The sequence below is a fragment of the Sciurus carolinensis genome, chromosome 17 (assembly GCF_902686445.1).
Source record: "Sciurus carolinensis chromosome 17, mSciCar1.2, whole genome shotgun sequence".
NCBI lineage: Eukaryota > Metazoa > Chordata > Mammalia > Rodentia > Sciuridae > Sciurus > Sciurus carolinensis.
Window position 1 is genome coordinate 64,241,803 of NC_062229.1, and position 13,073 is coordinate 64,254,875.

Consider the following 13,073-nt stretch of genomic DNA (forward strand, 5'->3'; position numbering starts at 1 on the left):
TAGAGAATTACTTATATAGTCTCCCATTTTAAAACAACTTTACATACCTGATTTAGTTTACATTAAAATATATCCCCATGAATCAATTTGTTCATATTCAGAAATATAAACACATATCACATTCCTCACAGCTAAATTTTTATCATAAATTCTCTTTTATACAAGAAAAAAAGGCAACATTTTTTTTTCAACAGGCTCTTATTAATTACAATTTTTAACTGTACACACAATGATTGGCTGGTTTTCTCTTTTTTTTTTTTTTTTTTCTTTTTCTTTTTTTCAATACAGTACCATGGGAACAACAGTGATTGACTTGCAAAGTTTTGTGTCTGTACGGAAAATGCAAAACAGTACTACAGAAATACACAATGCACTGTAAGCAGCGGTTTGCTGTAGTGGTCCAACAGGTACAAGCAAACGTTTTGGCTCAGCTAGGCAGTAATCCATTTAAACCACATCCTGGGGCTACAGCCGACCCAACCACACCACCTGAGGGTTCAAGAAGAATGGGTCTTTTTAAAAAGAAAAATCAATGTTTTGTTCTGCTGTCCAAAGACTAAAGGACAGGGTCATGAGGGCAGAGGTTTCCCAAACAGAACCAGAACCACTGGGATCACTTCCTGGCTTCCCCTTCCACCAACCTAAAAACTTTGTGGTTTCAAAGTGCAATTGGCATTTTGATGAATGAGCAGCCCCAACTTTAAACATCAAAAGAGAATTTCATCCACCAAACTTCAGTCCTTCCTCCCCAAGTTGGCAAAGGGCAATAATGGGCTTATGCAAAAAAGGGGGGGCATACGTTTTATATTGGGGAGATATATGTCTCTCCCTCATACCGGGCACATTGTCCTATATTCCATCGACTGTTCAGCTTCAATCAGACCACACACCAGACAACACAGGTGTTTGTTGTCTGTTCCTTCTAGTAGTTGAGCAAGGCTGCCATGGCACTGCCTTAAGTGAGATCTTATTCCATGGGGGAGACGCTAATGAACCTGACAATCTGTGCTTAGGCTGTATTTGGGTAATGGCGGCCAATCTTCTTGTTGCTATGCCTTCTGGGCCAGGGAGAGTACAAACTGTTTTGAATCAATTATAACCCAAGGACAAAAAATTTCTTTGTGCTGCGCAGTTTAAAAAGCTATAAATATCCTTCATTTGCAACAGTAGTCTTGTCATACAGTTTGCTTAATTTTAGGATCACTGGCAATCCTAATCCATCCCAAAAGGTCCTCAGATTTTACAAATAGAACTCTGCCTTTTTGCTTTGAAGAAAAACTCCTGTCTACAGTATAGCACTACATCACTATATAACAGTCTCTATCATTAATTAAACTTAATAATTTCCCATACTTAAGAGAAACATGACCAACCGCCCCATTTAAACAGGAGAGAAAAAGATTGCCCAAAAAAAGGGAACAATTCTTGACAATTCTACACTTTAGGTAGAAAGAAAATTCATATCCCTTTGGGCCAGTATTTGGCAAATAATTTCCAAAAAAGTATGCATTTAAAAATACTTTCTTTAATATTTATACATCAGGCACAAGACTTTTTCATATATATAATTTTTTTTCTTATAAGATTTCAAATGCATAAAATGTCTGTAGCTATTCATAGGATCATCAGGTGTCAGAGATGCTTCGTAAGGTAAGAAACTAAATTATTTCAGGTTTGTGACCTTCCTCTTAGAACCTTTGACATGGTAAAGGTTGGAATGCGATTCAGTCTCAGATACTGAGGTCGGTGCTACATTCTTTATAAGGTCGCCTCCTCTGCTCCGGGGGATTTCTGGAACTTCTGCCGGCTTCCTGCTTCAGATTCGCCTCTTCGCGCTCGCGGTGGCCGCCTCTGTCCTCTCTGCTCCTTTTGTCCAGCGAACGCTCTCTCCTGCGCTCGGGGGACCGGGCCCGCCTGCGATCGGTGGACTTGGCCCTCCTCTCCGGCGAGGCCACTCTCCTTCGCTCCGGGGACCTTCTGGGATCCAGGAGTCTTTCGAGGGACCGCCGCCGCCGGCTGGGCGAGCTGTCCCTTCTGCGGGTGGGTGACCGCTCTCGTCTGCGCTCGGGAGACGCCTCTCTCCTCTTCTCGTGCTTCTCCCTCCTCTCCAGAGTGTTGTCGGCGCTGCGGGTGCCGTCCCGGCGCTTCTCCGGGGATCTCCTCTTGGGTCCGTTGGTCGCCATCCGCTCTGGCTGCGCGTCTCTGCGTCCCTCGGGCGCCCGGTCCTTGGGTCGGCATGCCCCGCCGTCGGGTTTTCGAGAAGTTCCATTCCAGGTGTGGTGTTCATTGGGTTGTCTGCTGTACTCTCTGCTGCCTTTTGGATCTTTCACGTGTGCCCGCTTTTCCCCATGTTGTGATGATTTGTGAACGTCGGGTGGGTAACTGGACTCCAATGATGGGTGCTGGCGGCCGGACGGTCCGGCCCTCACTTCCGGTCCGGCCCTCACTTCCGGAAAGCCTTGTGCACCGGCGGAGGGGCCGTTCCGGTCGCTGCTGGGGTCTGCGAGGAAGAGAGAGGAGAGCAGCAGTTAGGTCGCGAGGGCCTGCAGGTCCAGTCCCCGCTCCCTCCCATGCTCGACTCATTAGTCACAACAAACAAACAACTGTTAAAGCAATCGGAACCAAAGCCAACTGAATCTTGGTTAAGTATAACTGCAACTACTTAGGGGTAACAGCTAGTACTTGTGGCTCTCAGCGTCTAGCTGACAGATCATTAAAGAACTTATAAAATCGGGCATGACTTGAGTCTTTAAAGACGCCCCGGGATAGTCTGTCTACAGGTACCGAAACTTCGCCACCCTCCCTAGCTCCTCTTGCCTCCCCATCGACCAGCCCTTCTCCTCTTCCCCACCCTACCCTGCTCCCCCGCAAAGAAAATATCCTTTAAAGGATACTTATTTCTATTTGCTTAAAAATGATCTAGGACATTGACCTGGAGGGGAATTATGTTACGGGAAGCTTCCTGGGGAATAGAAACAGTCTATGGCTTATCCGAGTGGTGATCTAATGTGTGCACACAGAGGTGAAAAACCCACTGCACTGTACACTCAGGACTTCTGTATTTTTACCATATGCAAAGTACACTTCTACTCTAAAAAATAATCCAGGGTGTTGGGCAAAAGGGATTTTGGCGGCAACACAATGGCCGGGTGTTGGTTGGCAATTGTGACTCGAACTTGAGGGCCACTGAACTACACTTTTGTGTGTTCTATTCAACTATTTTGTCTACTTCTATGTAAATTCAAAAATAAGGAACTATTTTTAAAATGTAGAGTTTTCTGATAGATAAAAGGGAGGGGGAAAGAAGTTGTTACACATTTGAAATTAGACAGGACTCATAAAATCCTTAAGTTTGAAGGCACTTTTTCTGTATGATATATGAAGCAATCATAACAATATCTAGGAATGGTGGAGTCACTGGACTGCTCCTTTTTTTTTTCTTTTTAAATTGGTACATTATGATTATAAATAGCTGGGGAGGGAGAGTGATCGAATTATGTGCATGTATGAATATGGCATAATGGATTCCACTATTATAGACTGCTTCTTATACCACCAAGATATCAATAGGTTTAAAAGCAGGGCAGCATTGTGAATTTATGAGAGCCCAGGGATGCTTTGTTGCAATTAATTGCAACAAATGTCAGGTGCCTAAATGTTGTGTTGCAGTATGGAGGGCAGACCAGTGTGACAGAGAGGAAGGAATCACTGGGGCTCTTAAAAGATCTTTCATGAGGCAGCCAGATCTATATTAAACAATTAATATATTTCATGAAAGGTCTTCCAAAACCCAGCATGGCTTTTAGCAAAAGCAGGTATATAACCTAAAGCGGGGATTAGCAAAGTTTTTCTAAAGGGCCAGATAGTAAATATTTTGGACCACAGTCTCTGTTGCAACCATTCAAACCAGCCATTGTGGTGCAAAAACATAGGCAACACAAAACAGAAATGGCTATGCATCAATAAAACCTTACTTACAGAAACAGGCTATGGTCAGGATTTGGCCCATAGGCTGCAGTATGCCAGAGATAACTGAAGAACTAGGAAATCTCTTCTGTCTGACAAAGCCCTGTCTATCTGGGGCAGAGCTCTGTGGTATCAGATTCATTCTTAATGCTGGGTGAGAATGAAGACAAAAGGCATCTGGCATTTGGGCAAGGGAAGGTACTCACATCACTATTCTAATCCTAACCTTAAAATCTTATGCCTACTTTTTAAGACAAGGGAGAGCAACACTTGAACAGGGTCAGCGGTGTACTTACAATTCAAAGAACGCAGGGTGCTCAGAATGAATTGCCAAACATATCAAAATAGAGCTAAGCAGAAGCAATGAGGAAATTAGGCCACAGCACAGAAACACCTAGTATTGATTGAGCTACAAACCGTAGTTTGATTATGGCCCATAAGGTAGAAGCAAGCCTCCCCGAGCTTTTCATTTCTCATACATGCAGCGATATTAGGAGGTATCATCGCTGTAGAAGGGAGGGCCCAGCACCAAGAACAGTCAGAGAGAAAGAGAAAGAGAAAGAGAAAAAGTTGAACATTTAGATTCCCTATAACAAGGAGGAAAGAAAAAAAATCTGCATTTGTTAACATAGGGCAAAGAGAGTTTATTTGTCCAGTCAGACAGTCTAAGGCAACACTCAAATAAGGCTGCAGAGACCGCAATTGGAACATGATGTACGTCTTTAGACAGCCATAAGATGACTTGAGAACCCAGACAATGAATGCATCCTTTTGTTTTGTGTTTTTTCAAACAACTGGAACAATGACAGGCTGGCATAGGAGAGCATTAACAATAAACAACCAAAGAACAAAGTCCCTCCCCACCCCGCACCCCCCCCCAGACCGCGGCAGTTAAATTAAGTACAAAAACTCATTACAAAAATAGCCTCACAGAGAAGCAGGTTCCAATCAAGTCAGAAAAATATTGGAACTTAACATATTATAACCCATTTGTGACTCTAATCAATAGAATTAGAGAGATTTAGTTCAAATGACGCATGGAAACATCACAGCAGCACAACCCTGGCAATGTTCAACCCTTTTGTGGAAAACCGTATATTTAAATGATCTTTATTTTTTTTAGCCCAAAGAACATTTGTTAGTGTTGGATTTTCATCCTCAGTGCAACAGACACAGGTTTGGAGAAGGTACACAGGTTACTGACGATGACTCTCAAATGAAAATATCACATCCGACAGAAGCATAGGGAAGACAGAGAAGGGAGACAATGTTACACAGCTTCAGTGGCATCAATACACCTAACAGTCAGAAGTTTAGTACAGGACGCAGCCATGTCGTCTCACTGTTGTCATGAACTTTCCCCTGTGGTTGGCCGGGCCTAAAGGGGCCTTGTCTGAAGCCCCCCCTACCCCCCTTACCTTGGATCCCTCACATTGTGCACCTATACCAACGTCCAACACCCGGGAAGGCTGCCCTGCCAAGGAGCTATTCTCCTCCTTGAGCTACATCTGAATGAAGGATCTCATCAAGTCCAAAATGCAACTGGGAATTGTGCAGAATGACTTTCAGAAAAAAGGGTGATAACAGATAAATCCCTAATAAAGGGGACCAATGTATATGGGGATCATTCAATTACAGTTTCTATAGAAACTTTTGTAGACCTTTGGTTGGGAAAAAAAAGCCCTACATCTAGGGCATAGCTTTTTTTTTTTTTCTTTTTTAATCTTAAACAAGAATCTCAAATAAATAGGACAGAATTATTACAATATACAATATTTTGCCATCAGAACACTAAGCTAGGTAAAGATCATTGCTGTCTACTCAAATCATGTCTAAAGATATGACAAAGGAACTCTACGTATAACCTGGCTTTCCTCACAGGAAAGGTATAGTAACATGTTTCCCTCATGATGAGCACTGGGAATCTATTTCATCCTTCATCACTTAAAAACATATGGCTAATATATCAACAGTTTTTGTTCGTTTGACAGTAGTGGGCTCAGGTGGTCTGATTTGGGAGGGATGGAGAATTTTTGGACGCAGAGCATCTAGGAGTTGAGCAAAGCCCCCAAATCATCTTGAAATTTCACGCCTCTTAAATAAAGACATTGAGTAACCAAAAAAGAAAAAAGAAAAAATATATATATATATTGTGCCTCAACATATCACTCAGGAAACCTGCTTTCCTGTTTCTTAAAAGGAGTATATAGTCATTTTGTGCTAACAATTGGATCTGAGAAACAGTTTGGCACAGTTCAAACAAACATTCCTTCGCTCTTGATCGGACTAGACAAAATGTTCTCTCTGATTATCAGAAAGGGGGCTCTAAAGATCTTGTCTCAGGCCATGCCCCAGTCCACAGAAGCTAGCAAAAGGATGAAATGTGGAGAGATTTCAGAACAAGCGAGGCAAATAATCACATGGTGCGAGAGGCTGGTAAGACACTGGTGAATAGGGGAAACAAAAAGGACTTTCCTGCTGCCGTTCTGGAGACAGATTTCATGGAGTCATGCCAGGGAAGGAAGGAATGTTTTCATAGTTTGACCCACCATATTCTGGGACTGAGCCGTCTCCCCGCCTCAGAAACAGACGAACTCTGCGGCCACCATTCTTAATCAGTTCAATGGCCCGAGAATGCTTCATGTTTTTGGTGGTCTCGCCATTGATTTCTAGAATTTCATCACCAATCTGCCATGGTAGGAGAGAACATAGGGTCACAAAAAGAAGAAATATGAATGGTCAAAAAATACATGAAAAAATGTTCAACATCTCTACCAATTAGAAATGCAAGTAACAATAAATGGTGGCAAGGATGTGGGGAGAAAGGTACACTCATACATTGTTGGTGGGAATGAAAATTGGTGCAACCACTCTGGAAAGCAATATGGAGATTCCTCAGAAAAGTTGGAATGGAACCATCATTTGACCCAGCTAATCCACTCCTTGGCATATACCCAAAGGATTTAAAATCGGCATACTACAGTGACACAGTCACATCAATGTTTATAGCAGCTTAACTCACAATAATCAAGCTATGGAACCAACCTAAGTGGCCTTCAACAGATGAATGGTAAAGAAAATGTGGTCTATATATACAGTGGACTATTACTCAGCCTTAAAGAAGAATGTAATTATGGCATTTGCTGGTAAATGGATGGATCTGAAAACTATCCTGCTAAGTGAAATAAGCCAAATCCCCAAAAACTAAAGGCTGAATGTTCTTTGTGATATGCAGATCCTAACCCAAAACAAGGGAGGGCAGGGAGGGGAAGAATAGAAGTCCACTGGATTAGACAAGGGGAAATGAAGGGAATCGGGGAGGGAGGGATAGGAAAGACAGTAGAATGAATTGGATATAACTTTCCTAGCCTTGTCTTTGAACACACAACCAGGGTAACTCCATATCATGTACAACCACAAGAGTGGGAACCTAAATAGAATAAGTTATACTCTATGTATGAATATATTGACAAAATGCATTCTGTCATGTACAACTAAAAATAAAAAAAATAATAAAGAGAAAAAAGTTTCAATTGGCTACCCAAAGTTTTCATTCTTTCAATTTAAATTCTTTCACTGCTTGATTCACCAAATATTTATTGAGCATGTTCCAGAAAATTTTCTGTTGCTTAGAATGCAGTAGTGATAAATATAAGCAGAAATCCTACCCTCATGGGGCTCAGATTCTAATGAGGGAAAGACAAGAAATCGTAAAAATGTATGCATTCTAACTCATGTTAAGAGCTGAAGGAAAAGGGCCAGACAGTAAGGGGATTGTGGGTTATGCAGGGAAGGAGGGTGTCGTGGATCGCTTCCAGTATGGATCCCAAAGATTCCTGCTTCCCTGTGCTCCCGTCTGTGGTGATCTCCTTTCCTGTGAATGTGGGTGGAACCCATGACTTGCATCTAACCAACAGAATATGGCAACATGGTGTCTGTTCAAAGTTGAGGTTACAGAGCGATTGTGGCTTCTCTCTTACTGGCTCATTGGTTCTTTCGCGTGCTCACTCGGGTGCATGGATGTGAGATGCACGCGAGGGTTTGAAAGTGTCCCCCAGAGGACTATGTGTTCAAGGTTTGGTCAGCAGCTGGTGGCACTACTGGGAGGTGGTGGGACCTTTGGGAGCTGGGGCCCTGAGAAAGGAAGTTAGGTCATTCCTTGAAGGGATGCTGGGATCCTGGCCCCTTCCTCTCTTCCTCTTTTGCCTCCTGGCTGCCATCAGCTGAGCAGCTTTGCTTCCCAGCGTGCACTCCCCACTGTAACCTTCTGCCTTGCCACAGGTCCCAAATGATGGGAGACATCTGACTCTGAAACTGTGAGCCTAAATAAACTTTGTCTCCTTTCACGTTCCTTTTCTCAGGTAGTTTGTCCCAGTGGCAGAAAGCTGGGTACCACATTGCCCTGGAGTCCCATGATAAAGACAGGGGGCAATGGATCCTGGAGACGATGTGAGCAAGACTGGCTGTAAGCCCTCCCCCAGGTGAGCCTCCAGATGAAACCGTGACCTGGCTGATTCACTCACTGCCAGCATTTACTCCCTGTCAGTCACTGTTGTTCGAGGCCTGGGACAGAAGGCAGACTCAGCTCATGTGGAGCTTATGTTCCTGGAGAAAGGAAGGGCAAAGCACTGGCTTCTGAGTCGAAAGCCGTGGATTAGAGTCTTATCTCTTGTTAGCCAAGTGGTCTTGCTCACAACTTCCCTGAGTCCACCCTCCTCATCCTTGGAGGGAGATGAAGACAATACCACACATTTCAAGCTGCAAGGATCACACTGGATAAATCTGTTTTGTGAGCTACGCCATTATATAAATTATCGTGACAACGTTATTTCATTCAATCAGGAAATTTTAAAAATGATTAAAGACAAGGAAAGTATAACCTATGCGTTTGAAATTCAAAAAAATGAATGTAAATACCATGGTACATCTTCCCTTTTATATACCTAAATTATACATGTACAAAAAGGAGAGCTATATACAAGAAGCTCGTACACTATTCAATTCTAGACATTGTATTTTTACATGTATGAGTCACTTTTCATTATTTGATTTTCTGAAACCATAGGCATGCTCTGTTCTCTCAGGAAGTGGCTCCTCATATGTATATCTCAATCTAACTAAAGGGAGATGATTTACCTTTTCTTAATCATATAATCTTCCCAGGAGAGTGACACATTCCCCTGGTAGAAACAGATAGTAGACAGCTAAACAGAGCAGAGTGAACCTTTGGCAACTATGTATTTCAAATTTGCATCTTTGATTACCACAGGGCAACCCCAATTATCAATGCCAAGGAGTCACTGGCCCTTTCCTGAGGCAGAGGGTACACTCTCAATCTCCGGGGCTAGGGAAGACAGCTCCATCCATTGGTCTTCTGAGCTCATCACCCAGAATCCACAGGGGCCTTGTGACTTTCCTGCTCTTAAGCATCTGACAGTGTCCAGGAGTACTTGGTGAGTGCTGTGCCTGCCTCATGTGATTAAGCACCAGAACTATGGAATGGCATTCAGAAAATATCTACTTTAATAAACTTGTAAGTGATTTTGATCCTAAACTCAACCCCAAACATTCACTTAGCAGCTGCAGATAACTATGCATTAGGAAGAATCACACGGCAGGGTAGGCTGGGAGTCATGCATTTAAGTGTCCTGTAAACGGAAATGTTATTCTCATCAACACAAACCTTTTGACCATGTATGTCAAGAAGTCACAGTAGCTCAACTCACAATAGCCAAGCTATGGAACCAACTAGGTGCCCTTCAACAGATGAATGGATAAAGAAAATGTGGCCTATATGCACATGTGGAATATTACTCAGCCATAAAGAACGAAATTATGGCATTTTCTGATAAATGAATGGAACTGGAGACTATCATGCTAAATGAAACAAGCCAATGACCAAAAAACCAAAGGCTGAATGTTCTCTCTGATATGTGGATACTAACCCATAACAAGGAAGGGTAGGGAGGGAAAGTATAGAAGTTCGTTAGATTAGACAAAGGGGAATGAAGGGAAGGGAGGGGGATGGAAATGGGAAAGACAGTGGAATGAAGGGGACGTCACTTTCCTATGTTCATATATGAACAAGCGACCAGTGAAACTCCACACCATGTCCAACCACAAGAATGGGAAGTCACACTCCATGTATGTGTGATAGGTCAAAATAACCCTACTGTCACGTATATCTAGCACAACAACAACAAAGAAGTCACTGCAGGTGGTTACTTACATCTATTCCAGCCTCTTTTCCCTACTTACCCTCATCTTTCCACATCTTTCTGCAGGACCGTCCTCTGCTAAGCGCAGAACATAGAGGTCCATGTTATATTCTCGACCCCCTCGAAGACTGAAGCCAAATCCCTTGGCTCCTCTTTCCAGTTCCACAGTGTAAAAATCCTGCTCCTATTTAAAGAAGTTAAATGCAGTCATTCAGGTAGAACTTACATCCACACGTGTTTCTCTGCGTCTCTTCCCAAACATTCCACATCATGTGGATTTGGCCAAAAGGCACAGTCTCTATTCCCTTCTTGGTGACTCTAAAGTGCTTACTAATCATCCTCACTAATCTTCAATAATATCAGAATCTGGAAATCCAGAATTTGAAACACTGATGATCATGCTTATACATAAGCACACGTTAAAATCCAGTCAGGAAGGCTGAAGTTTGCACTGGGGGCAGGAAGATTCTTCATCACATGGTCCCATCTGCTTGTGGCTGGATGTTCAGCTTCCTTGACCCTAGGCTGATAAGTGCTGGTATCTACCACCAGGACACCACCTCTACAATCTGGGGAATGGTTGCCATCCTGTTTGGGCAAGATCCACCAATGGACTACTAAAGCGTCCACAGAGGCCAGTATGAAAGAAACCTATTTAACTCTGCATCGCCCAAGCGTTCCCAATTCACTTGCTACCATCTTGAGAGACGAGCATCATGGCTCTCACCTGAAATTCACAGGCCCCTAAAAACACCTTAATGGCAAAAGATATTTTCTTGCAGAAATATGATTTTGAAAACTACAAAGAGATAGGTATTAGCTCCTTTGCTTTTTCTCTGACCACTGATCCTTGTGACAGCTTTTCATTATTTTGTTCTCCCCCCACCCCCAAAGGATATCTAGGAATATTCTTCAAAGGTAGTAAAATAAAATGTCAAGTAAATCTGAGTACATATTTGGTAAATCACTGCACAAAAGGCTCTTTATTTTAAATTAAGGATGCCCTTCAAAAAATATCTTGTAAAAACAGCTTCAGAAAGTTGGAAGGAAATGAGCAGAATACAGGAAAAAAAGGAGAAACCACCCTCACCTGGGTGGCCTGGGGAGCTTTGAACTCGAACTGAGATTCCGGCTTTGGTTTGGTGGTGTTCCTGCCAAAGTGAGAGAAATAAATACAACAGCAACACACGGGGAAGGGGAGACAGAACTGAAAACATGTATTCTCCTGCCAGGAGCTACGTTTTTCCCCTTTAAACTATCAAAAGGAACCAAAGCCACAGCTGACCTTGTCTCCGGGGCCCCTTGCTGAGAAGGGGTGTGTGTGGTGGTGATGGTGGCAATCTTCTCTGCATTGGTCAGCAAGGTGGCATTTGAGGACTCTGTGGGACAGAGCATAAAGAAATGAAGGCCTGAGAGAAGACATCATCCAACTGGGAGGCGAGCAGAAGCCCTGGATCTAAATGACAAATCTGACTCCCCTGTCCCCATTTCAAATAGCTGGACTCAAATTGCTGAACACTCAGGGATTTAATGAACCATCCCAAGATCTTCTCTGCTGTAGCTCATGTACGCCCCACCCCCACTGTGACCCTCCTCCTAACCAGACATTCCCACACATGAAATAGAGTTTGCCAAGGAAAAAGCTGCTCTAAAATTACAGCCGGCATGGGTGTGTCTGACTCCGCCCCTGCCACTGAGAGATGGCAATCCATCAGAACACTCTGCCACCCGAGAGTTATTTCACAGAATTTTACGGGCTGCTAATAAATGTCTCTGCTAACATTTCCTGCAACCTATCAGCAGCATTTAGGGAGTCTGCCTGATTTCCTCATGTGAACATTAAATTCAGAAGGGAGCTAACATATTATTAAACACACACAAATAACATCTACTTTCTTCCTCAGTGCTTTTCATAAAGCACAAGGGAAAATATGGAACTCTTGACAGATCTCAATCTAGTATCACTCATGAAAGATTCATTTTAGAACCTGCATTAGAAGAACCAGGGTTTGTAAACCTAAGTTGTGTAAATCACGAAGCCGCCTTAATGTGACGAATAGGATTATATTCCTATGTCAAGTGACTTTCTTCTCCACTAATCACATTCATAAGCAACTTCATTAATCTCTACCAGTTTGGAGACTCAGAATCTGAAAAGAAATCATAAACACTAAAACTATAGATAACACACCCACGTGTATGTATTAAAATTTAATCATTCATATTGTAATGACTGCATGCTATTTTACTAATTATTTCTCCATTAAAATCAAGGCAAGTAGCAACCAACTAGGAGCAAGCTGTACTTCTAATATTTATTCTTAAATTGCCTCTTAGGAACTTGGCTTTTATTTTCTCATCAAGAAAATACTGTGGTCCCTAGGTTCTAAGATTAGCCTGCAAGTGCCCATTTAATTCATAGTGAACCATGAGGTCTAGAAGATTCCATGAGTTCTATGCTTCCTAGTACTGCAATATTTGTTGACTACATACATCTACCCATCAGGCATAATGAGATTTCTGTGGGAAAATATTTTAAACATTTCAAACTGAGAAGCCTGGAATCTCTCTGCTACTGTCCTGGGATTAGAGACCTCCTATGCATCCCAACGGCTGGTGGTCTCTCTTCCATTTTAATTTCCTGAGAACACTGCTCAGTTTGGGTCTGGCTTCCTGTTATTTTATTTTCATTAAACACAGTGGTTAAAAGCATGTGTTTGAGATTCAGACCCGGATTCAGATCCCTCTTTCCCCACCCATTAGTGGTGAGCCTCATTCTTCTCACATGGTACAAGGGTATGATGCTAATCATTCCCTTCTCAGGGATGAAATGATGTGAAACGTGCAGCTTGGTGCTGGACACATAGTCAGCACTCAACTGCAGCTATG

The 13,073-nt window shown here is 42.7% G+C and overlaps 1 protein-coding gene across 13 annotated transcripts in view; it reads right to left on the reverse strand.

The window, feature by feature from the left end:
• Positions 1-208: 208 nt before the first annotated feature.
• The window catches only part of Magi1 (membrane associated guanylate kinase, WW and PDZ domain containing 1), a 657,940-nt gene continuing 645,075 nt past the window's right edge, over positions 209-13,073 (reverse strand). For 10 of the 13 annotated variants that reach the window (XM_047532133.1, XM_047532132.1, XM_047532135.1 and 7 more), the window contains 5 exons: positions 11,470-11,563; positions 11,275-11,335; positions 10,225-10,368; positions 6,516-6,654; positions 209-2,500 (listed from right to left, as the gene is read on the reverse strand). In XM_047532133.1, the coding sequence (XP_047388089.1) occupies positions 1,731-2,500; positions 6,516-6,654; positions 10,225-10,368; positions 11,275-11,335; positions 11,470-11,563 (1,208 nt within the window). In that variant the 3' untranslated portion in view covers positions 209-1,730. Of the gene's footprint in view, positions 2,501-4,383; positions 4,473-6,515; positions 6,655-10,224; positions 10,369-11,274; positions 11,336-11,469; positions 11,564-13,073 lie in introns of all 13 variants that reach the window. The other 3 variants (XM_047532141.1, XM_047532139.1, XM_047532138.1) reach the window with 1 other exon arrangement.